The following is a 25,148-nucleotide window of genomic DNA, read 5'->3' as shown; positions in this document are numbered from 1 at the left end:
TTTATGAAAACAACCAAAAACCATTAGTGTAATTCACGTATTTTGAAACAGTCAAAATATTGTTGATCTTTAGAAATCTTTAGAAATCAGTTCTAAATCCGTATTCACGTGTCATTTCGATCGAACGATTCCTCGTTAGGATCACAACTCAGTTGGGGTATAACTAAAATAATTTAAAACCTAGAAATGTAATTATAACATTTATTAAAATAGGTAATAGGCACTTCGACATTGTACTTACATCAGAAAATATTCTTATGTACAGGGTGGCCCAGAAGAAAGTTCACTTTTGAAAATTCAAGGAAACGAAAACTGTACGTTTTTATAGAACTTTAATTATTGCAATTTAAAGGAAATTTAATGCAATTTATTTTTAAATTTACCTTTATTAAATTACATCGCCCAGGAGATTTCCTTGGCGCTTACAACATTCGATCAACATACATCAAAATCTTGAAATGCGTTCGTTAGAATTACCTCGAAACCTATTTTCAATTTTTTGCCGAATGCTCAGCTTTAGTTGCTGCATGGTTGTTGGATTATAAAAGTATACTCTATTCTTAATGTAACACCACAAAAAAGAATTTTCTGGAGTGAGATCAGGGCTTCCTGGTGGCCAGGAGATGTCACCCCTGCCTGAAAAAAAATTTTTGGGGGAACATGTCTCTTACCATCTAAATGCTCTCATTTGAAGTGTGACACGTAGCCCCATCTTGATGAAACCAAGTGCTCCGGTCATAGCCTTGCGAATTTTGCAGCTTTAATATCAAAAAGCTTTTCAGCCTACCAGTATAGCGCTCTCAAAAATTAATCATCCTTTCAATGCAACAAACCAATTAAGCAGGGGTGAAATCTCACTGCCTCTAAGAAGCGCTAATCTCATTCCAGCAGACTTCTCTTTGTGGGGTTACCTTATGAGCAGAGTATACTCTCATAATCCAAAAACTCTGCAGCATTCATTCATCCTGAATCCATTTCGAGGTAACTCTAACGAAAGTTTTCCAAAATTTTTATGTATGTTGACCGAATGTTGTAAACGTCAAGGGAATCACATGTACGATAACATTTATAGAAAAAAGTAAATTTAAAAAAAAATTGCTCAAAATTTCCTTTAAATTGCAATACTTAAAGTTCTACAAAAATGTACAGTTTTCGTTTCCTTGAATTTTCAAAAGTGAATTTTCTTCTGGGCCACCCTGTATTATAAATGCTGTAGAAATACTGTCTAATACACTGTTTAAGCGTTATACACGTTTGTGCTGGACTTATTACCATAATACATACAAGAATGAAATAGAGTAATACAGTTTCTTTAATGAAAATAATGGAAAACATTCATCTTATAAGAATTCATGAGTGTAGCATAAACAAATGTGTGAAATGTACCTAAATAACTTATTTACCTTTAGTACCTATGTAATTTTGCTCCAGAGTGAAATTAACACGTCAGAAAAGGCGTTGTTATAAGCACAGTAATCTTAATAGCACCAAATAGAGCACTTTTATTAGAAGGCAGTGTTTATAATTCAAAGTCACTAGCAAATCTTGTTCCTTGTGTGCCAAACCCAAACAAGAGTTCCTCAACTATGTTGTAGTCACATAAGTTTATGCTACGACCGTGAGCACGATTCTGATCCTTAAGCCTGTGATCTGTGACTTAGTGAGCGCGTTTGGGTGCGGCAGCCAGGTATGCCTTCAGTTGAGGCAGCGAGTACACGTTATCGACGACCTTCTTGAGGTTAGGGTACTTAGTGTCGAGGTCGGGGATCCGCATCATCATCTTGAGGTAGTCGTACATACCCGCGAATACGAAGTCTGCCCACGTCAGCTGGAATAAGAATGATTACTCGATGTTTAACATGGTAGAAGTACATCACTAGCCAACTGAATACTTTTTTATGAGCTGTCAACCCCCTACCCCCACAGATTCACTGGTCAACAAAAAAACAAAATTAAAATGGTGCCGAGATTCTGTTGATAGGTAGTTTATTATTAGGTGTGTATTAGTAATAATAAAAATATTTTTCTTTTTTTTTCCTACGTGTAGTTTTTTATCTACCCTCAGTTTTAAATTTTTGCTTTAATCGGTACTTTGATTGCACAATTTGTAGTGTTATCGGTATATTTTTAAAAAGGAATTTATTTTAATATCATGTCTGCATTGCCAAGAAGTTGCCTCAACGGTCCAAATGTAATTTGTTACATTTGTGATGTGTACACAGTTAAGAAGTTCAAAAATTTAGAGAAAAAAATAATAAAAAGTGCTTATTTTTCTTACTTTAAGTCGGAAATTGTGGTTGTATTCAAGCCGTGGATACCTGAAATTGTTTGTATAATCTGCTGTAAACACTGAGGCAATGTTTCAATGGTCAATGAAGCCATAACATGAAGTTCATAGTGGAAAAAGTGAGGAAAAAACAAAAAAAAATCCTGGTTTGAGCATAAAAAAAGATTAAAGCAGTAATTTTTGATGGCCCACAAATAAGAATATTAATAAAAAATACTGATTTCTTAAGTTTGATGGACGTTTGGAACGATTTACGTGGACTTCGTTCGTTGAAGTTACTAAAAATTTTCTCGGAATTCACAGGTCTAGTAACTGCTATGAAATTGTGAGACATGCCTTAAAAACTCAGGATTTAATAATTTTCATCGAAGGGCACTACCTCCACAGTCATCTTGACCAATTCTCAAAGAATCTTGGGTCACTATAGCATGCTATAGCTAAGAACAGGGAGAGCGATGCTATCAAGACCTAAAAACCATTGGAAGAGAGGTACCAAGGCAGATGGGATCGGTATATGATCGCTGATTACTGCTGGAGGATGTAACGTGATAGTTCCATTACGGCTCATTCACAAAAATCGTGAAAAAGAAAGTTTTTAAGCACTTCAAAATATTATAAACGCTGATTTTGGTGAAATTTTGTATTTTTCTATACACGTCAAAATCTAAAAAACCACACGTAGGAAATCAACCAATTTGCTACTAAAGCAACCAGTATAAGGTCCTTAATCAAAAAATATATACAGTTCCTTGGCACCAAAACCACTGTTGACCAGTGTTATGCTCCTACGCTGACGCCAGACGCGTTCGCGGTATGAATAAAATGAATAAAAGTCAAAGCCAAATATAAAACAAGAGGTTTATAAATAGCAAGGGGAATCTCTTTTGAGAGAGTGAAGTAGCTACCGTCGTATCAATGATACGGAGACTCTGGGCTACAGGGGCTCGCCAGGGCCGGATTGACGACCTTTTTTTAGATGAAAGAGGCAAGGCCCTTTAACGTTTGGGCTCCCCGACAAATTATGATACGAGTTAAAAAAGTTTTTAGTCAATTTCACACAACCCTCGCGGCGAGAATGCATTTTTTTATGTTTTCTTTACGTAAAACATGTTGTTTGTTGTACCTTTCCAACAGCGATATGTCCGTTGTTCTGCTCGACGATTTCGTTGAGCTTGCTGAGCATAGCCGGGTACGCATTCTTAGAGAAGTCCTCGTGCTTCTTCTCTTTTACCACTTCGTCGCTCTCGTACTGTACGCTAGCAGCCTCTGCAAACCACAGATGAACCCTTAAGTACATTATATTGATGATTTTATACATATAAGATGCTTTTATAGCAGGCAGCAAATGAGTACGGACATGACGTCCAAAGTCATGCAGAAATCGCGATATATGAGGACATTATACTATGAGGCCCCTCATAGTATAATGTTTTAATGTTTTACATAATGGGTTGAAGGCTTATGTTGGCGAGGGTAGTGTACCTAATCTGTTTCGTGAAAGTTTGCTGGCAAAAGCTGTTCAGAGGCGAGGGAGAGGCTTTTATCCCTAAAACTAATGTAGGTTGATGATAATAATGATGTGTTAAATACAAAGCCGGTTCCAGGGAATCGAACTAATTCCATAATCCACCCGTCAAAAATTTCAAGTGTATTTTTGTACTCACTCGCACGGATGTCGTCCACGAAATAGTTGTACATGTCGATTTCGAAGTCCTCCTCAGGAGTCGCGCCGGCCAGCCCATACTTGCGGCCGAGGAAGCGTGCGATGGCCAAACTCTGGGCGTATTTCTTGCCGTCGATCTCCAACATTGGCGTCTGGCCGAATGGAGTCGCTGAAAAGAACATTTTTTTAACTTTAACATAACGAATATTTACAGACCGCATATAGTATAGGAATCCTAGATACACACCAGGGGCGTAGCGTAACAACAATGATACGGGGACCCCGGGCAATGACCGTTTTTTCTGTTTGCAATGATGTTTTTTATTTGAAGGGGCCCCAACAAAGGGACCGTCTAAGACACACTACGTCACTGGTAAGTACATATAGGTCGCCTATGATAATCAAATAATAATGTTAATATTTTTTAGACAAATCATTTTAAAGTTAAGACACTAGAGACAATAAGTGTGGCGAGCCATCATTAAGATAAATTTTATCATAAAAAATATTACAGTATTTTGTTATATTAATATTACATATTATATTACTACAGAATAAACAATAACTAGGTCCTACCTACCTATCCTACCTAGGGGCCATCCATAAAGTACGTCACACGAATTTCATGATTTTTTGAGCCCCCCTCCGTCCTTGTCACAGGTGGTCACATTTCTGAGACCCCCCCTCCCTAATGTGACGTCACATGTTTTGCAATTTCACAATTTCACAAAATTATTAAATTAACAGCAGTTCCGAAATTACTTTTATTTCCATTTAAATTAAGTACTTTTTTTATGAAATCAACATTATATCAAATATTTGAAACAATTGAAATGTGATGTCACGAAACTTAGGACCCCTCCCACCCCTTGTCACACCATGTCACACTTTGTCGACCCCCTCCCTCCCTCTTTACGTGTGACATACTTTATGGATGACCCCCTATAGGGCTGCAGCCTGATAAAAAAATTATCTAATTAAATGTTATCTTATCAATGGTAGACCCACATCGGTTAAAATAAAACTACCTACGTGGTAGTGTGCAATAATCTCTAAATCCGACAAATATCAAAATTATGCAATGTCATCATGATTAGGTACTGTGTTCTATATCTTACGTTATTTACGTCAAGTTACGTCACCCTATTATAGTATTGTCGGCCGTTTGGTTCGGCAGTAGTGGTTCGAAACGGACTACTATTCCGGAGGTAGGTAGCGGGTTCGATTCCCGCACAGTACAAACATTTGTTTGCATGAACATAAATTTGTTTGTATTGGACTGGGTGTTTTCTAAGTATAATATGTATGTATTTACAAAAAAAAGTATTTAAGTATGTTTATATCCGTGTCTAGTACCCATAGTACAAGCTTTGCTTAGTTTGGGACTAGAAGCGCAGTGTAAAATGTCCAAGGATATTTATTTATTATTTATTATAATAGTTAGACCTACACACTATTTCACATCACAATAAAATAAAACTTGCCACCAACCATACCTATATCACCCTATAATAGCTACCACTCTTCTTCTTTTGTTTGTATTGGCTTAGGGACCACCTTCCCAAGTCCCTCATGTTAAAAAAATAAAAGGGACCACCTTCCCAAGGTAATATCTTTTAAACGTCCTACATAAAAAGAGAATCGTTTGTCCTGACCTCATCAACGCACATCCAAAATAAGCTTAATCTAGAAAGCTCTTTGTATTGTTTAAATATTTGCTAATATAATGATGATCTATCTATAGGTTTATGAACTTCAAGATAATTATAACTGATATAACAAGCAAAGAACGATTGTAAGTGGTAACAAGGACTTAAAACAACAAACAGTGTCCACTTTGCTTTTCTAATAAGGCCTCCTTTATTTGCGAATGATGCGAAACGCTCCATAAGACATAGCATAATAAAAGATAAGATAAAACGCGCGTTAACAAAAAAAAAGATACCTATAGGATTTAACTGGTAGGTAGGTATTTTTATCGACAACTAACTCGATGCCGATTTGCCGATAGAATTTCACAATCTCGTTATTATGAAATCATTATTATGAAATCATTAACCCTTTTAAAATCGTATCTACACGATTGACGATAACTAATAGGATTTAGGCAATTTCGTTTGGGCATGATGAATCAAAGCAGGCCCATAAAGATTCCAGAATTTTTGGATCTTGGGCATAGCGGTTTTTCGTATCTTTTCAATAGTATAGTAGATATGTGATGGTGGATACTTACCTGGTTTTCGCGGAAGGCACGATTACTCAAGAACCGACCGTAAGTGATAGACATCATCATCAGTTCAGCCATAGGACGTTCACTGATGAACATAAGCCTCCCCAAATACACTCAACATCAAATAAACCGCACCTTCCGCGACGCAAACTTTAAAGATTTTCTTCTGACACAATTATGGTACCCCAACAATATTGGTGTTATTTGAAAGCCCAATAAATATCCTTAAAGAAAAATACATTTCATTTCTAAATAAATGATTAACATATACCATAATTCATAAATGTGACTTGAAAATAGACCTCACTTTGGGCTCACCTCTGGGATCAATTAGACCAATTTTTATGGTTATAAAACCAAATAAACATCTCACGTGTCCTCTTTAACAGATGGATAGCGATTAATCCCAACTTAACAGTTTTATAGTCATAAAAATGGCTATAGCGTAACTACCTATTTTTTGAAGAAGTGACTCTGGATCCTTGTAAAGACACATTTTTGGGGTAAAAACCTTTCCTTTAATTAAATGAAGTTTAGAACTAGGCTTTCAAATGGTACCAATGTTGGTGGGAAGTGGGGATGCATACGTTTGATAAGTGCTTGTCGCGGGAGGTGCGATTTATTTGATGCCGAGTGTAGTTACCATCCTTAATGACCAGTTGGTAGAAAGTGATAAAGCAAAATAAAAATGTACTCACTTGGTTTGATCTTTGGCCATGTTTCTGCATTGAATCTTTTGTCTTCGAACTCCTGCCCTCCATATGCGAGGAGGAGGCGACCGCTCTCTCCCAGCGCCTTCGATTCGAAGTATGTGAACGTGACCTTGTTCCACGACATGGTTCTAAAAACGAGAAAAGGTGATAATGAAAGAAATGTTTTATGCATTAATTATTTATTATGCTCTCTTTTATTTTATTATTTATTCTTCAGTTAAAAGATAAATCTGACGATTGAAAAGTTAACGCCCGTTTATTCCCTTATTCAATCAAATATCCATAATTTTAATGCGGTTACACTTAAATAATAGTCTTAGGTATAAACAATAATAAAATGTAAAAACATCGAAAACCGTAGATATTTTGACCAAAAACATATTGAAATTTGACAGTTGACGGACGGATTTGGATTAGGATTGAATAAAGAAAACCCATTAGACATCCTTTTTTTGAATCGCTATTAATATTGTTCGGCGCTTTCTTTTATTTTCAAATCTTTTCGGTAAGGATTTGGTTAGCGGCAATTTTAAAAATATTAATTTAATTTTTTTACGTAGGTACCTACATAAAATATAACTTTGGAAAAACACTTTAATAGAGGAAAAGAGCTCCATGATCCTGAAATGCCCCGGGCCCCCATTAAGTTTAAGACGGCCCTGTCCACAATAATAATTACGTAATTCAAGTTTTAATCCAGAGTTTTTAATCAAACATTTGGCAAGTGCTGAGAGAAGCGCTGTAACAAACTCGGTCACCACCACCACTGCTGTTTGCCGGTTAGTTAATTAGTAAAAAAATGTAAGAATTAGTACCTAAATAGGTACCTAAGTCATTGCTCATTATCCGCTGCCTTGCTCATGTCAACTGGCAATTGGCATATGACACGGCCTTGTACTCCAAATAGCCCAATGCCCATGTCATGTCCCAGTTGACATGGGGCACGCCGCTCCTCAGTCCCCTGAATGAAACACAAAAGGCCTTTTCTAAATCCGATACCTACATTTGATGGTACATTTTGGCTTGGCTTTTATATTTCTCAGTAATGGTAAATGCTATCGCAATGGTTTTTGTTTATTTTGTGAGAATATGAGACTACTTATATTGTAATAATTTCATTACAGGCAGGCCTAAATACATGGCAGGTATCTGTGACATGTAAAGTTTATCTCTAATTACGGCATGCGCCACCAGATTTTTGTGATTAATTAAGTAAAGGCTATAAATAAATTATTTTGTATAGACAGGTGTTTAGTATTTTATTATCCTAATCTGTATAGTTTAAATATCGTAATCTTCTTCTTCTTTCTTTTTCTTCTTATCTTCTCTTATAAATAAAAATGAATTGCTGTTCGTTAGTCTGGCTAAAACTCGAGAACGGCAGGACCGATTTGGCTAATTTTTGTCTTGAAATATTTGTGAAAGTTCAGGGAAGGTTTAAAAGATGAAAAAACACAGTTCTTATAAAAGAAAAATATAGCGGTACAAAGTTCGCCGGGACAGTTAGTATTAAATAAAAAACCCTATGTCATGGCTTTAGTTTTTGAGATATGATCGTTTCAAGACAAGTCCTACTCAAAAACGCGCTATCTCTGTGTTCAGCTTATAATTCTATACTGAAGTTGAATAATAATAAACAAAACACTTAAATAAATACCTTTATTCATACTCAACATAAAATCATAGCACTTGTTAGTGTTACAATGAAAAAAAGAGGCACAATGAATGTTTTTGTGAAACCCGAGCCGCGCGGCGTCAAGTGACGGAAGTCTTAATAAATATGATGGGGGGGCACTCTAGGGTTAGCGTCAAGAGCCCGTCCGGGCAAGCCACGGGTCAGGAGTACGGAAGTACCTAGTCTTTTCAACCTATTCGATAATCACGACAGAAATGCATTATTAGATTTAAATGAGAAGACTAAAATTTTAAATTAAAAGAGCCATTTTACATTTTCGTGCGAATTTCTAAGATTTTGGAAGCATGAATTACTGTCTTAAGCAACACCCAGAGATTATTTAATAACTGCGAAAGATAGGTCAATCCTTGGTGTTGACCATTAATGAAACGGATTTACTAAAACTCTTTTGCTTAATTCACAGTGCCCCATCTCCCACAACCATTTTACGGAAAAATTGCCGCAGACTCATTTTCAAAGTCCTGTATCTATTATTTATGCTCATATAATAAGCTTAAAAATATATAGTAATCATCGGACATATATTCTTGTAGTCCATTAATGAAATAGATTCTTGAATTTCATTACCATTATTGAGTAAAATCTAAAAATAATTTGGCAAATTTGAAGATTAACGTCACATTTTGATCGTGGTTTTTGGTTTAAAAACACAGCAATAACTGCAATAAAAGTATCCCAAAATAAAGAATATTCATTGTAGAATTAATTTCTACAGTTATTGTTTAAATATTAGTAACCACTTTGTCAAAATATTGATGTGAATATCAGTATAAATTACAATACGCAAGCCGACATCGATTAGTATGGCGCGAGCGCCCGTCAAGGTAGGACCTGTGTCATTTTTCCCGCCGTGACGTTTACGTGCGTTCGTGTCGTGAAGCGGTGATTTGTACGGCGACCAAATGCATTTGATACTATGCCGAGAGGCTGTTTCGAGTCGGCCGGCCGAGCAGAAATTGAAATGATGAATTTTAATTTCTTTGACGGATCTGGGTGTAACTATGTATAATATGTAGGTACCATGTATTTAATTTAATAAATAAATTATAAAAAAGTATATCCATTATTCTAGCACCCTTAACACAAGCATATTGGTTGCCTACTTTTGGACTAGATGGCGCTGTGAAATTGTCCAAAGATTTGTTTATTTATTTATCCGCTTTGAGTTTTGTTTCGTGAAGAAGAAAAAGAAGCGTTTTGTTTCGAGAGGGAAGCTTTGTTGTTAAATCTATACTAATAAAAGAGGAAAGATTTAATTGGTTGTTTGGAGGCAATAGGCTCCGAAAAAAAATTCTTTCACGATTTAGAATCCTAATTTTTTTCTATGTAGGCTATAAAATATTTTCAAAAACTTTAGTCCAAAATCTTTGATAAAATTCGACGTTTAATAAATAAATTAGATAACATATTATTAATACTTTTTTTTTCAGTACGATTTTAGTACTTGTTTTTCAGAAATTCTACGATTTAACTAAACTTCTTAAGTGTTTATATTTTATGCATAATTTATTAACTTCTAAAATATACATATATCCTATTGATAGATGACGTGCTTCGTATTTTATTAAAATTATTACCTGACTAGGTTAAAAAGGTGTGGAATGTTATTTTGGAGATAACTTGGTTCCATAGAAATATAGAGAGATGCTAAGTAATGCGCTGAGTTCGAAACTCAGTGTCGTATTAGAAATTCACACACACAAAGAAATCAAATTATGTGCTCATTATCCAAGAGAATGTCTCCAACTTCCTCATTGGCCCTAGAGCAATTCCAAGTATACCATCAATAAAAGCCTAATTAGAGTCATCAAACCTCTCAGTCATTCAATTAGAGCCATTAGAACTTCATAACTATGAGTTGTTTTCTATGTGTAAGCTGAGGACACGTGTCTCCAGCTGACACATCTGTATCTGCGTAAATATTTATGCTACGATAATGTATTATACCTCAAAAATTACAGTCGAATCCAAATAGTAGGCTTCCCACTTTTCAAGACTTTAGCTCAAATACTGTTAAAACCACGATCAAAAAACTATGTGCGAGCTGGAGTACCGTGTCTCCAGCTTACACATCTGTATCTTCGTAAATATTTAAGCTACATCAATGTTTTATATCTCATAAATTAAAGTCGAATAAAAAAACCCGACTTCAATTCTTTCAAAGCTTTATTTCGAACCGTTTTCGAACTACGAACCGATACGTATGTGTAAGCTGGTGACACGTAACACACGGTGGATTATTAAAACCGTATAAGTTAGAGTTGCGTTTTAAAGATCAAATAATTCGTTATAATTGAAGTACACACGAGACATAATTTCAAATCTCTAGGCCTCTTAGTTTCAGAATTAAAAGCCAAAAACTATTTTCCCGCCAAATAATTCAAATAATATGGGTCGACTGCGACGTTGCCGTTCCGTGCGTCCACTAGAGCAGTCGAATTTGAACCTAAAAACTAGTACTGTTTGAATCATTTTTATTTGTAGTTTAAATCATTTAATTTCGATTATAAGAATTTTAGACTAGGAGCCGGCTGATTTGTGTATTGAGTACCTAATAACCTATAAAATATTTTGATAATAAGTTTTTATTTTGATCACAATGTTTTATTTAATCGAGGCAAAAACATTGCATCTATACTAATATTATAAATGTGAAAGTAACTTTGTCTTGCTTTCACGCCTAAACCACTGAACCGATTTTGATGAAATTTGGCATAGAAATGGTTGAGTCCCGGGAAAGGACGTAGGATAGATTTTATCCCAGTTTTTGAAATATGATAAAGATTTTCATCATTATCATATCATCTGAAAATTATAAATAACTTGAAAAAATCGAGTATTCGGGTAGCCCTAGTGATACTCTACCTCTGGGCTTCGGCTTGACAGTACTTTTTGGGAAACCTTGTACAGGTGAACAATGGTGGCGCCCCCTATCAATGTGTTTGGTGGGACAGTTCAGTTTAGTGGGTCTTTTATAGCTGAGACGGTTCATTGTTCAATACAATCAATTCTTTCCTCTCCAGTGGCGGATTTACAAATTTGCCGCTAGTAGGCCATTCAATTTTTGCCGCCCCTACCTACTGACTTTTGAAATTCAATACGTTAATTTAATCCCGTTATTACTATGATTGTGAACTTAATGATATTTTTCTGTCAGTTAATAATTATTGCAACCCGCTATGTACTGAAGAGTTTAATGTTGACCTAAAAACAGCAGTATGTACTAATCCTAAGGTGGAGAAACGAAAACTGTACCTACATTTTTATAGAACTTTAACTATTGCAATTTAAAGAAAATTTTATGCAATTTATTTTTAAATTTACCTTTATTAAATTACATCGCCCAGGAGATTTCCTTGAAGCTTACAACATTCGATCATCATACATCAAAATCTTGGAATGCGTTCGTCAGAATTACCTCGAAACCTATTTTCAATTTTTTGTCGAATGCTCAGCTTCAGTTGCTGCATGGTTGTTGGATTATAAAAGTATACTCTATTCTTAATGTAACACCACAAAAAATAATTTTCTGGAGTGAGATCAGGGCTTCCTGGTGGCCAGGAGATGTCACCCCTGCCTGAAATTATTTTTTGTGGGAACATGTCTCTTACCATCTAAATGCTCTCAGTTGAAGTGTGACACGTAGCCCGATCTTGATGAAACCAAGCGCTCCGGTCATAACCTTGCGAATCTTGCAGCTTTGAAATCAAAAAGCTTTTCAGCCTACCAGTATAGCGCTCTCAAAAATTAATCATCCTTTCAATGCAACAAACCAATTAAGCAGTGGTGAAATCTCACTGCCTCTAAGAAGCGCTAATCTCATTCCAGCAGACTTCTTTTTGTGGGGTTACCTTATGAGCAGAGTATACTCTAATAATCCAAAAACTCTGCAGCATTCATCCATCCTGAATCCATTTTGAGGTAACTCTAAGGCCTCAGCCTCGAATTTAGCGGGCAGCGGGGCGGCGGCGGTAGCGGCGCGGGAGCGGCGCGGGAGCGGCAGGATCTTATGCGTAAAATCAAATAGACCGGTTCTCGAAAACAGCGGCGCGGGAGCGGGCAACGAGCGGGCAGCAACGCGGGAGCGGGCAACGAGCGGGCAGCGCACTCCTGCTTTTTCCCACAATAAATCGAGCGTTAGGAATAAATTTAAATCGAAATAAAATTGTCGCCGTTGTTCAGACATTTCGTTTGCGAAAAAAAACAAATATCTCGACAACACAACCCCGAACACAACACTTCGCCGCTAAAGCGCCGCGCGAGCTGCCCGCTTGTTTCGAGAACGGGTCTGCGTTGCCCGCCCCACTCCCGCGCCGCCGCCGCTCCCGCGCCGCTGCCCGCTAAATTCGAGGCTGAGGCCTAAGGGCTCCTGCACACGACGCCACCACCGCGCCGCTGCCGCGCCGCTACACTGTTCATAAGCACCGAGTAAAACCGCCGCCCGCGCCATCAAAGTATAATTTCGCGCGCGGCGCGGCGGCTGCGCGGCAGCGGTGTTCACGCGGCGCGTAATAGTATAAACAGTGCAAAGGCGCGGCGACGGCGCGGCGCGGCGCAGCTTACGAAAGTTTTCCAAAATGTTGATGTATGTTGACCGAAATAATGTTGTAAACGTCAAGGGAATCACATGTACGATAAAATTTATAAAAGAAAGTAAATTTTAAAATAAATTGCACTAAATTTCCTTTAAACTGCAATAGCTAAAGTTCTACAAAAATGTACAGTTTTCGTTTCCTTGAATTTTCAAAAGTGAATTTTCTTCTGGGCCACCCTGTAAAACAATATACACGAAGTTGTGGAGAGATGGTGCTCGTGCTAGGCTCCGAAGATCCTGTGTTACGAGTTTTTTATTTTATTTTTATTGAAAAGCTATTGGAATATTTTAAAATTCATGATCACATAAGTATCTAAGTATATATTACAGTGCGTTTATTTATATATGGATTGTGTAGGTAAACGTATAATTATATATTTTTTCCTGTGAAAAAAAATTAGCTAAATTTGCCGCCCCTCTAAATCTGCCGCCCTAGGCACTGGCCTACTTGGCCTATTGGTAAATCCGCCACTGTTCCTCTCTATTATTTTAGGTGCCTTATGTACGTATAGATTACGCACATTCTTTTTATATGAACGTAAGGGTGGGATTTAGGGGGTCACAAAACCGGTTTTACCGAAACCGAAAAAAAAACTGTATTCAGACATGGCAAAACCAGGTTATTCTTGGAAATATAATAGCTAGAATGAAATACTAAAATAACAATCAAAAATGTTTTTATTCAGCTCGATTATTATCACAGATCAATTAACATTTTTAATAATTAAGGTAGATACACTTTACTAGAAATCCGATGATCTACGTTCTTGTCGGGTATCACTAATGAAATAAAATTCCTACTTCATAAAACTAATTAATCAGGTAAATTATTTATCACAGATCGATCAACTTTTAATAACCTAGGTAGGGTAAGGTGGGGCACAATGTTACACGGGGTACAATGTTACAATGCATATTTCTCCGTCCCTTTCTATTAGTTGTATGATGTTGGTATACACGTTTGTCAAGCTCATAAGAGCTGCTGAACTGAGCCGCTGAACATCATACAACTAATAGAAAGGGACGGAGAAATATGCATTGTAACATTGTGCCCCACCTTACCCTATACTTTACTGTGTAGTAGAATACTGGTGATCCACGGTCGGGTCGGGGAGGTTTCCGGCTTTTTTTTTTTTTGAAGGGACGCGCGCTGGTAGCTGGAGGAGCTTTTCCAGCTTCACCGGGCAGAGTGGCGAGTACAGAAGGTACTCTAGCCGTTTGGCGATCGTCGGTGCGCGTGCCGACGAGGCCGAGTGTGGGCTTCGCGAAGCGAAAGCGAAGACGTTCGCGATCGGGCCGTAGATTCCGGCTACTGGGACCGCAATTAACTGGGACAGTGGTCCCAGTCGCTGGATCGATAAAAATTAAATATTTTTCTTCCAGCGACTAGGTTCACTCATAGATAACTTAAAAAAATATATTATTCATTCCAAAATCGGTATCGTACTAAAAGGACAATGACCAAAAGTGGTCCAAATGTCCACCACTAATGAGACCTATATTGGCTTATGGTCCATTAAATAGAGATTAACTTTCAGTATGGGACGAAAAATAAATAAACTGTCAGTAAAAAGTTATGACTGTATGAAAAATTGTAGTAGTTTACGCGCTAATCTCAGGAACTACTGGTCCGATTTGAAAAATTCTTTTTGTTATGGATAGCCCATTTATCAAGGATGGTTTTAGGTTATATAACATCACCCTACAACCAATAGGGGCGGAGCAGCGACCACCCGACCATAATTCCAATATTGTTGTCTTTCTTCTGAGTTTTTTTTTTCTTTTAGCGAGAATCTAACACGGCACACTAAGCGACATGACATAATATGCATAGATTAATCCGAAATGTGCGATGGATAGAATGATATCAAGAACATTAATTTTCAGATGAAAAGGTAAAAACATGACTTTTCATTCAGTCTTAAACTTTTTACTGACAGCATATTTTTGATTGCGGTTTGGTTATAATGAATCAGTATTTAGTAGACTATTTTACTACATAGGTGGTGGTTGACATTTGGACCACACTCCATACATTTTTGATCATTGTCCTTTATGAATGGTCCCAGAAAAGTATTTAATTTTTACTGATCTGGCGATTGGGACCGCGGTCCTAGTTGATTGCGGTCCCAGTTGGCGGAAACCTCGGGTCGGGTATCACTCATCCATCAGAGATTCGTAAATCTAATTAATCTATTTAATTACCACAGATAAATCATATTTTACTAACTAAACTTAAACTGTTTCCAGTGTTGCCAGTAGGGTCTTGTCAGAAATTACCAGAAATAGAAAAAAAAGTAACCCTCACACGTGCGATTGATATTATTATCATATTGATTCATAAAGCTGATTCGTACTAACAACTTTCATCTTCGACTCTTATCTTACCAATCAGCCAAAATTCATACAAAGTGTTAAAATTAATTGGAAATCATCAACATTTTGAGTGTCACGTTTCAATTTAAATAATTTGTAAATTGACACTATTAATATTTTTTTACTGAATAACCTGTAAAAGTTAATTCTACAAATTCCGAAAAATCACCTAAAAGTAACCTTTTCATTAGTGTAACCTAAAAGTAACTAAAGCAGTTAAAAAATCAGCTAAAAGGTTACAAAAGTAACCTTCTGGCAACACTGACTGTTTCTCAATATTGCAGTCAACTGTCATCTTTTTTTTTAATACAAGTTTTACGGCTATGGATATAGATCCTTACGGCCAATTCTGTGCAAAATGCTGTGTTTCATCTATTTTGTGATGTCTTAGTAGTGATTGTGATTTGTGATGTTAATATTGTTAATTTTTTTTTTCAACAAAAGAAGAAGAATTCAATGAGGGCTTTCGCGATTGGAAAATCCTGAAAGTGCTTCATGAGCTCTATCAAACGGTTCAAACGGTATTAATAATAGGTTACAGAATAAACTGGATCTATCCGAAACTTCAATGTTTCCAGCTTCCATACATTTGGTAAAGTCACATTATTTTAAAAACTACATATGATATCGTAAAACTGATTACTGATTCTAAAAGTGCTTTACAAGCTCTATCCAATGGTATGGTATCAATAATAGGTTACAGAATAAACTGGATCTAACCAAAAATTCAATGTTTCCTTCTTCCATACATTTAGTACTACCACAGTCATGACACTCATCTCTTGACAATATTATAGCAAGTAAAGCCTAAAACCAATGTTTTTCATTAATAATTTAAAATAAGAATACAATTTACGAGTTTATTTTAAGTATTTATTATTAAATTAAAAAAATTACACTTCTAATATTGTGTGTCTGGCATACATTTAGTATGGAAGCTGGAAACATTGAATTTTCAGATAGATCCAGTTTATTCTGTAACTTATTATTGGTACCGTTTGAAAGAGCTCATTAAGCACTTTCAGGATCAGTAACCAGTTTTTTAATATCTTGTATAGTTAAGAAATAATCGAGTGAGATCACTTAACGTTTCCACCCTGTATAGTTGTTGCCCATTTTTGCCACTTGACGTGGCAGAATCGTGGGACTTCACGGTATTTAAATAAAAATTAAAGTGGTTGCGTTTAGAAACGCCACAAATATTTGAGTCTTTGGAAACAAGTTCGTTATTATACTTGTATATTAAAATATAATTTTGTTTTACCTAGCTTTTTCTTATTAATAAAATATAGGTTATTAAGTACTCAATACAGAAATCAGCCGGCTCCTAGTCTAAAATTCTTATAATCGAAATTAAATGATTTAAACTACAAATAAAAATGATTCAAACAGTACTAGTTTTTAGGTTCAAATTCGACTGCTCTAGTGGACGCACGGAACGGCAACGTCGCAGTCGACCCATATTATTTGAATTATTTGGCGGGAAAATAGTTTTTGGCTTTTAATTCTGAAACTAAGAGGCCTAGAGATTTGAAATTATGTCTCGTGTGTACTTCAATTATAACGAATTATTTGATCTTTAAAACGCAACTCTAACTTATACGGTTTTAATAATCCACCGTGTGTTACGTGTCACCAGCTTACACATACGTATCGGTTCGTAGTTCGAAAACGGTTCGAAATAAAGCTTTGAAAGAATTGAAGTCGGGTTTTTTTATTCGACTTTAATTTATGAGATATAAAACATTGATGTAGCTTAAATATTTACGAAGATACAGATGTGTAAGCTGGAGACACGGTACTCCAGCTCGCACATAGTTTTTTGATCGTGGTTTTAACAGTATTTGAGCTAAAGTCTTGAAAAGTGGGAAGCCTACTATTTGGATTCGACTGTAATTTTTGAGGTATAATACATTATCGTAGCATAAATATTTACGCAGATACAGATGTGTCAGCTGGAGACACGTGTCCTCAGCTTACACATAGAAAACAACTCATAGTTATGAAGTTCTAATGGCTCTAATTGAATGACTGAGAGGTTTGATGACTCTAATTAGGCTTTTATTGATGGTATACTTGGAATTGCTCTAGGGCCAATGAGGAAGTTGGAGACATTCTCTTCATTATCCACTGCGGTATCAGTATTCAACGTTCGAATAATCTTTAGTACTATGCAAGCAATATAAACTGTTTACATAATGACGTCGCTGCTGTCATCATTGCTTTCACAACAATATGTTCCAATTTGTCCCTTGTCACATTTCCCTTTAGTTTCTGTGATCTGTGCTTGTTTCTAACTTGATATCAATGAAATATTCCTTAGTACTTTTGATTTAAATTATTTTTTTTATTTTGACACGTGTTTGAAAAATCAAGGTCAGATAACAATAAAATAACAAGTGAAAACGTAACATTGCATTGCAACTCGCAATTTCGCAATATTGATGAGGAGATTCCATTGGAAAGTCTGTATTCATTCCTAGGATTCCCCTAACACCATCAAATTCAAGAAAATTCAAGAGAGTGCAGTTTCCCATCTCATGCTTATGGACCACGGTTTAAAATAGTGTGGTTGCATAGAGCCTGCAACGGGCAACCGCGTGCGCAGCTGCTCATACTAATTTTCGATACAAAAGTAAGTGTTGGCGCCCTCACGAGTTTTAGCGGAGTTCTATATGGTAGCGGGAGTAGACTTAATGGAAATCTATGCTTCTCCGACGACCAGTTGTATGTGGAATACTCCAGAGTATGCGCACACAATAGCCTGGTGATTTTAGCACCTGAAGGAAAAACAAAAAAACATTGTTTACAAAGAAATCTGCGGCAGGTGTAGTGTTTTAATTTTGTTTTAGAAAGATCTCATAATTTTGTAAGTATTCAAATATTTAAACACTAGCGGCCGCCCGCGACTTCGTACGCGTGGATCTCGTTTTACCCTCCCTTCATCTATCTTACGTGTTTCAGATTATTTCATACAAATGTTTTTTCCCGCTAACTCCCGTTCCCGTGGGAATTTTGCAATATCCTGTTGTAACTAAGCTTTAAGTTTACTAAGGTACCTGCATGTCAAATTTCAAGAGTCTATCTGGTTTAGATTTTTTCATACAAATGTTTTTTCCCGCTAACTCTCGTTCCCGTGGGAATTTTGCAATATCCTGTTGTAACTAAGCTTTAAGTTTACTAAGGTACCTGCATGCCAAATTTCAAGAGTCTACTTACGCGGTTTAGATTTTTTTATACAAATGGTTTTTCCTACTAACTCCCGTTCCCGTGGGAATTTTGCAATATCCTGTTGTAGCTAAGCTTTAAGTTTACTAAGGTACCTGCATGCCAAATTTCAAGCGTCTAACTTAAGCGGTTTAGATTTTTCATACAAAAGGATTTTCCCGCTAATTCCCGTTGCCGTGGGAATTCCTAAGTATCCTATAACCTGCCCAAGAGTATGAAGAATAATTGTACCAAGTTTCGTTAAAATCCGTCAAGTAGTTTTTGTTTCTATAAGGAACATACAGACAGACAGACAGACAGACAGACAGACAGACAGACAAAAATTTTACTGATTGCATTTTTGGCATCAGTATCGATCACTAATCACCCCCTGATAGTTATTTTGAAAATATATTTCATGTACAGAATTGACCTCTCTACAGATTTATTATAAGTATAGATAATAATTTGTAGATTTTATATCAAAAAATATAATCATTTAACAAAATTAATTTTCTTAGAATATTTTAATTCTATTAGAACCATTTTCCACTTCATCGCAGAAGAAGTCGCGGGCAAAAAGCTAGTATGAAATATGTAGTATTGCACGCGGCTTCACCCGCTTGAAATTTAGTTTGTCACAGATCGTCATAAATTATAGCCTATACATTGTTATTCTGGTCGACGCCAGGGATGGATGAGCGTCGCTGTCGCTGGCGACAGGGTTTTCTGGTTCAGGGTTCATGGCGTATAGGTCTCAGTCAAAATTAAATCCACTCGTAGAAATTAATAAACTCAGTGTATTCACGAAAATGATTACACACAGCACTAGAGTCGTATCGGAACTGAGTGAACCAAAGGTCTTGCGATAGGAACGTCCGACCCGAGTGATAGTTGAACACAGACTGCCTAGTACTGCTGTACTGTACTGTAAAGTTTCATCAAAATCTGTTCAGTAGTTTTTGCGTGAAAGTGTAACAAACACCCAGACATCCACACAAACTTTCGTATTTATAATATTAGTAAGACTAGTAAGAAGTAAGATAGTAAGATGAATTATTTTAGTTATTTGTTTACTTATAATAATATTCGTTTATTTATTTCTTAGCTCCGTCTGATAATGGATCTGGAGGAGATGCAATGGCCACCTCCGTAACAAAACAATAGAACCCTATGGAGTTTGGGCTTGTGTGATTCGCCTTGACGAATAGTTCGTATGCAGGGTCCGATGATGGAGCTGTAAGGGGGCAGATTTTTTTTTTCACTATGTGACTGTCTTTATTTTGTACTTAATATATATTTTACATATTATACCTATTCGTGTTTCATTATGAATCGAAATATAAAAGACTTAATAAACTCTATTAAAAATTTAAATTAATTTATCAAGTTTGAATACCTCATTCTTCCTTAAAATTAATAACTTAAATCAAGTCTTAATACGGTCACGGCTCAAGATTTTTTTGTCCATTTCAGCGTTCTTTTTACTCTTTTGACGTTGCGTTGACAGCTTTTACCTAAATTCGCGCGGAATATTTTTGTGAAATGGCTCTTAATAATGTTACCGGTTACCGACGAGAACTTTTTAGTTTACTGCTGCTTAGATTAATAAAGCGTTTACTGCAAGTGCAATGAGACAAGGTGAGCCTGACTGAGATGAGAACATAATAATATCCAGAACCCATAACACAAAATATAACAGAAGGTAAACTCATGTACCTATGTACTTCGCTTCGCGAGCCTGCGCTCGGCCGTCGCGCTAGGGTTGTCTTGTCATGTGTTGCGTTTATTTCGTTATGATAGAAAAATGTAACTCTTAATACTATGGAAGAAAGACAATAACAGATATCCACATTATATTTATTTTATATTATTATGTAGTTATGTTTAGTACGTTATTATTATACAAGTAATAGTTTACAAACAAATACACGAGAAGGAAGTAGTATCACGTAGTTTGTAGTTGGGTGGTTGACACTATTATCCAATAATTCCTAAAACCTCTTTAAAACTATTATATAAACGATATTCTTCGATAATTGAGTTGGATTTCAATTTGTCAACGTTAAACGAACTATTGAAATACAAATAAATACCTTACTTACCTCCCGGAATCAACTGGTAGTTTAAAAAAAGAAAATTTAGTTTTTAATATTGAGTGTAAGCAACCATTTACTTCAAATGTTATAATACCCCTTTTTTGTTGTTAACTCATTTTCGCACAACCAAAATAATTTCACAAACGCGTGAGCAGCGTCACTCAAGCGAACGCAGTCGCGCGTCGCATTCGTCCAAGACAGTCTTGATAATGCGTACGTGAGCGGTGTCTATGTGTGCGTGGCTCGAGCGCGCTTAGTATGGAGTTTACCTTCTGTTATATTTTGTGCCCATAAGTAGTAGGTACTAATAAATAATGGGTAGTATTAAAACGAGTGACTGTAAATTAAAGTTTTAAGTGTCAAAAATAATTAATTTAGGTTATAGTATTACTAAGTGAGCGACTGAGTGCGAAAGATGAGAAATCAACAGAACAGCAACTAACAAACATTAATTTGAGGTACTTAAAATACACAATGAGATGCTTCTTAATATTTGAGCGACCTAATATTTGTTTAAGCGCCAACGTTACGTCCTGAGCCCCGATTACGGTAATTTTTAACGTCTGCAATCCAGACGCGCTTCTGATTCTGCGATACGATTGGTCAAAACATCTGACGTACGCTGTTGAACGACCAATCGTATCGCAGAATCGAGAAGCGTGTCTGGATTGTAGACGTTAAAAGTTACCGTAATCGGGGCTCAGTATTATTTTCAATATTTGGCAAATGTTTTTTTTATACTGAGCGGCATTTTATCTTAAATGAAGTGTTTCAAATACAAAAACCACTGAAAAATACTACAATGAACAAAGTATTATGAGCTCACATTAAAAATGATATTTGAAGAAACACTATTATATTAGCCAAGTAATTATTAAAATTTAAGGGTAGGTAATGAAATGAAACAAGTAATAATAATATGCATTTACATAAATCGAAATAACAAAACAAAATAAGTCACTGAAGTGACTGAAGTCAACTACAAAAAGTAATATCATTAATTGTATGGAACATTGATAGGCATGAGGAGCCCTACTATTATACTCATCGTCATTGGCAAATAAGTGCTGGCTTGGACTTAGCAGGCCGACCTTGTTTTCTTTTTTGTCCAATGGGAATCATTTTTGCTTCTAGTGGTAGTGTTGTTAATTTCAGCCGAATTGCTAGATCCAAAATCCATTGGCCAAGCTCAATATTTTATTTTATTTTATTGTTAATATTAGGTGCCTCAGGTAACGTAGAGGATTCTAATGACTATTGGGCTGATTTGGGCTACCATATAGGTAGCAACAGACAGAAATCGCGACAGAGGAATTCTCTTATGAAGTTACTTCATTAGAAAACATATCAAAATAAAGAACATAAGACCTCACATAGAATATCAGTAACCAATAATCATTAATAATGCAGCTTACAAAACTTTGCTGGAAGTGAACTTTTTAGTTGTTCGTTGGAAACTTAGATTAATAAAACCTAGATAGATAGTCAGTGCACGAAAGGTGAGGCAGATTTTAGTAAGCCAGAATGGCTTACTCGTAAACGTCACATTATATTATCTGTGGTCACATGAACTGTCAAAGTGAAAAATTGGTAAACACGTCCGACGACTTTTAATTAATTAAGACGGTTTGTGCTGTGAAAGGGTGTCTAAATACATCAGAAAAACTAAAGAAAGTGACCAGTGTTACATTTCATAAGTAAGTACTACGATTCGACGCGTATTTTGCTTGAATTTGGCTTTCATAAATTAAATACGGGAATGATACCAGTAACAAGAAAATTTATTTCCCAATTGTTCGCCGTACAAATACACTTCCTTTTTTATGAAATCGAGACTTTTCAGTCAATTTATCTTATTGTAATTAGGTAGGTACTTTGAATTCAATAAATAAATAAGTACATGATGCGTTTTGTTTTTGTTAGTTATAAAATAATTAAAAACGTATTAAAAATTTCCCTACTTTCGGGAAAATCGCCTTCACTGTCTACACTCCCCAACAAAATTGACACTAATGACATAAGATTTTTGCCTCACTCTTGACGAAGCGTTTGTATGAAGACTATCCATCTAGGTTTTATTAATCTAAGGTTGGAAATAACTTCAATAGGAAAAAATCGAATCTATCTTAATATTGAAGTTGCCCTCTTTGTATTTCCTAGTCGCTCACTTACTTAGTAATGTAATCGCACGGACAGAATTTTAATATCTAAAATGGATTAAACATAACCCACTTTTTGTAAGCTCGTTCTGCATTTGATTATTAATCAATATTCGTCGTTAGTTAAGTTAATTTTTCGCTTACTCAAATTCATACCGCTCAATTTATTAAAACAGTATGCCATCATCAGTCGCTAAGTTATTTTTTAGTCGATCGTTTTATAATTCCCCATAAATAATCTTAAAAACTTTATCTATTAAACAAATTAAAAAAAAACTATCTAAAAAACAAAAATAAAATTCTCCTCTTCCTCTTGGATACCTACTGTGCAAGTGCTTGTGAAATCATCAAACTTAAATTAATAGCAGTGTAAATTATGAAAAACTATTTTAAATAAACTAGGTTTGATAGAAGATTAGCAGCTACTTACCAAAGTTTTTAAATTAAATCTCCCTTGCCGTGCGTCTTCGCCTTGGATCGCAAAATTCTTGAATGAATTCACAGCGCGAGCCGCGAGCCAGTCATAGCATAGTCAGCAGATAATGAGGAGTGGCTGGCTCGCTGACTCCTGGCTCCGAGTGCTCCGAGCGAATGAAGCAGTGTTGTTCCTGACAAATTTAGGGTTGCCGTATTCTAATTCTAAAATTGCCGGATTTTTAAGGAAAACTAAGAAAATTGCCGTATTGTATAAAATGTTTATTTGGAAGTTTGGAAGGTTTAAATTTAAAAAAATACAAGTGATGTATTATGTACTATGCGTATACTACTTTTAAACTTACTTATTTTATTCTTCACTTTTTAAGGTTTTCAATAATTTAGTCCAAGAACCTACCCGAATAAAAGTGAAGAATCTACCAAAATGAGGAAATAACGATTTTAGACATTAAAATCTCGGAGATAAGGTTGCATTTTTGGCGTTTCTTTTCGTGGCGCTTCTACTTCATCTATGGTTTACAAGTTTTTGCGTTCCATTAGACGAAATATTTATTTTTTGTTTACTAAAACTCATGAAAAACTCTACTTTACTCAATTGCCGTATATTTTGATACGGTAATCAAAGTGCTGCCGTATACCGTATTTATGGTGCCTAAGATGCCTGAATGCCGTATATTACGGCAATTGCCGTATCAAGAACAACACTGGAATGAAGCGCTAAGGTTGTAAAGGTTGACTCATTGGCTGTGGTCCGTAATGCGCTGAAAGCGTTGATAGCACTATTTAATGAGGATCAGTACTGTTGTAGAAAATTCAATAAAACTAGTATCTACGTTAATCTTTAAGACATAAGAAAGATATCGTCAGTTGCAGGTTCACTTGGGGTAACTGACAAAATACAGTTTTTCAGTAGAGCCGTTTAAAGTTTTTTTTCGTCTTAAATTGGACATAACTTTTTTCCTTTTTAACCTTTTTTAGATCTGTTTTTACAGAAATGCTTAGAATTCTACGCGGTTTTAGATTAAATAAAAAGAATTATCTAATATGTCTTAGTTAAGGAAATAAATTGCAGTTACACCAATGTATTTTTGTACTTTTGACAGTTACACTAATTTTACACCAAACTTTTGGAAAAAACATAGGTCAAATTAGTGTAAGTACTGCCAAATTTGAAATAATTTGATGAATTTGCTGGGTTTTGTTTACTTAGTTGCTGTATAATTTATGTAAAAGTATTAAAAAATAAGAGAATTCATGAAAAATATAACATTTTGTCGTTTTCTTTATTTTTTTTTAAATTTTATTAGAAGCAACTTTTATTTTATTAATTAAAAAATGTTAAAAAAGCCACGGAAATCAAGAAAATATGTGTATTTAATTTTTTTAAGACAGAAATATTGAAATAACTAAAGTATTACTGTGAAACTAAGTAATTTGAATATTTTTTTAAGCTTTGACTTACCAATACCGTATTTAGCTCTACGGGGCAACTTAAACTGAAAACAAAATGGATTTAATTTCCCACCTCTTTATAGCAATGTTGAATTAAGGTCATGAGTACTACAACAGTAAAAGTAACAGAGTAACAACAGGTTAATGTTAGCAACGCGCAGTGACGCCTAGTTGGCTGGATAGTTTGCTCAATTTCAATATTTTTTTTTGTTGAGCTAACTTTAACTTCTTTAACTG

At 35.6% G+C, this 25,148-nt stretch overlaps 2 protein-coding genes across 3 annotated transcripts in view; one reads left to right on the top strand and one right to left on the bottom strand.

The window, feature by feature from the left end:
• LOC135079014 (non-structural maintenance of chromosomes element 3 homolog) overlaps positions 1–25,148 on the top strand; it is a 32,933-nt gene that overhangs the window by 418 nt on the left and 7,367 nt on the right. The window contains exon 1 of one of the 2 annotated variants that reach the window (XM_063973642.1): positions 22,462–22,562. The exons of the other annotated variant lie outside the window; for it this stretch is intronic. The gene's annotated coding sequence lies outside the window, so the exon portion shown is untranslated. Of the gene's footprint in view, positions 1–22,461; positions 22,563–25,148 lie in introns of those variants that run through there. 2 annotated transcript variants of the gene reach the window in all.
• Positions 188–23,722, bottom strand: LOC135079019 (glutathione S-transferase 2-like). Its single transcript, XM_063973647.1, has 5 exons — positions 23,455–23,722; positions 6,879–7,021; positions 3,952–4,119; positions 3,411–3,553; positions 188–1,828 (listed from the first exon to the last, which is right to left on the bottom strand). Exons 2-5 carry the CDS (start codon positions 7,015–7,017, stop codon positions 1,658–1,660), a joined length of 621 nt encoding a protein of 206 aa, XP_063829717.1. The 5' UTR covers positions 7,018–7,021; positions 23,455–23,722; the 3' UTR covers positions 188–1,657.

This window comes from Ostrinia nubilalis, chromosome 15 (assembly GCF_963855985.1).
Source record: "Ostrinia nubilalis chromosome 15, ilOstNubi1.1, whole genome shotgun sequence".
Lineage (NCBI taxonomy): Eukaryota > Metazoa > Arthropoda > Insecta > Lepidoptera > Crambidae > Ostrinia > Ostrinia nubilalis.
This window is presented reverse-complemented; position numbering and strand designations above follow the sequence as displayed.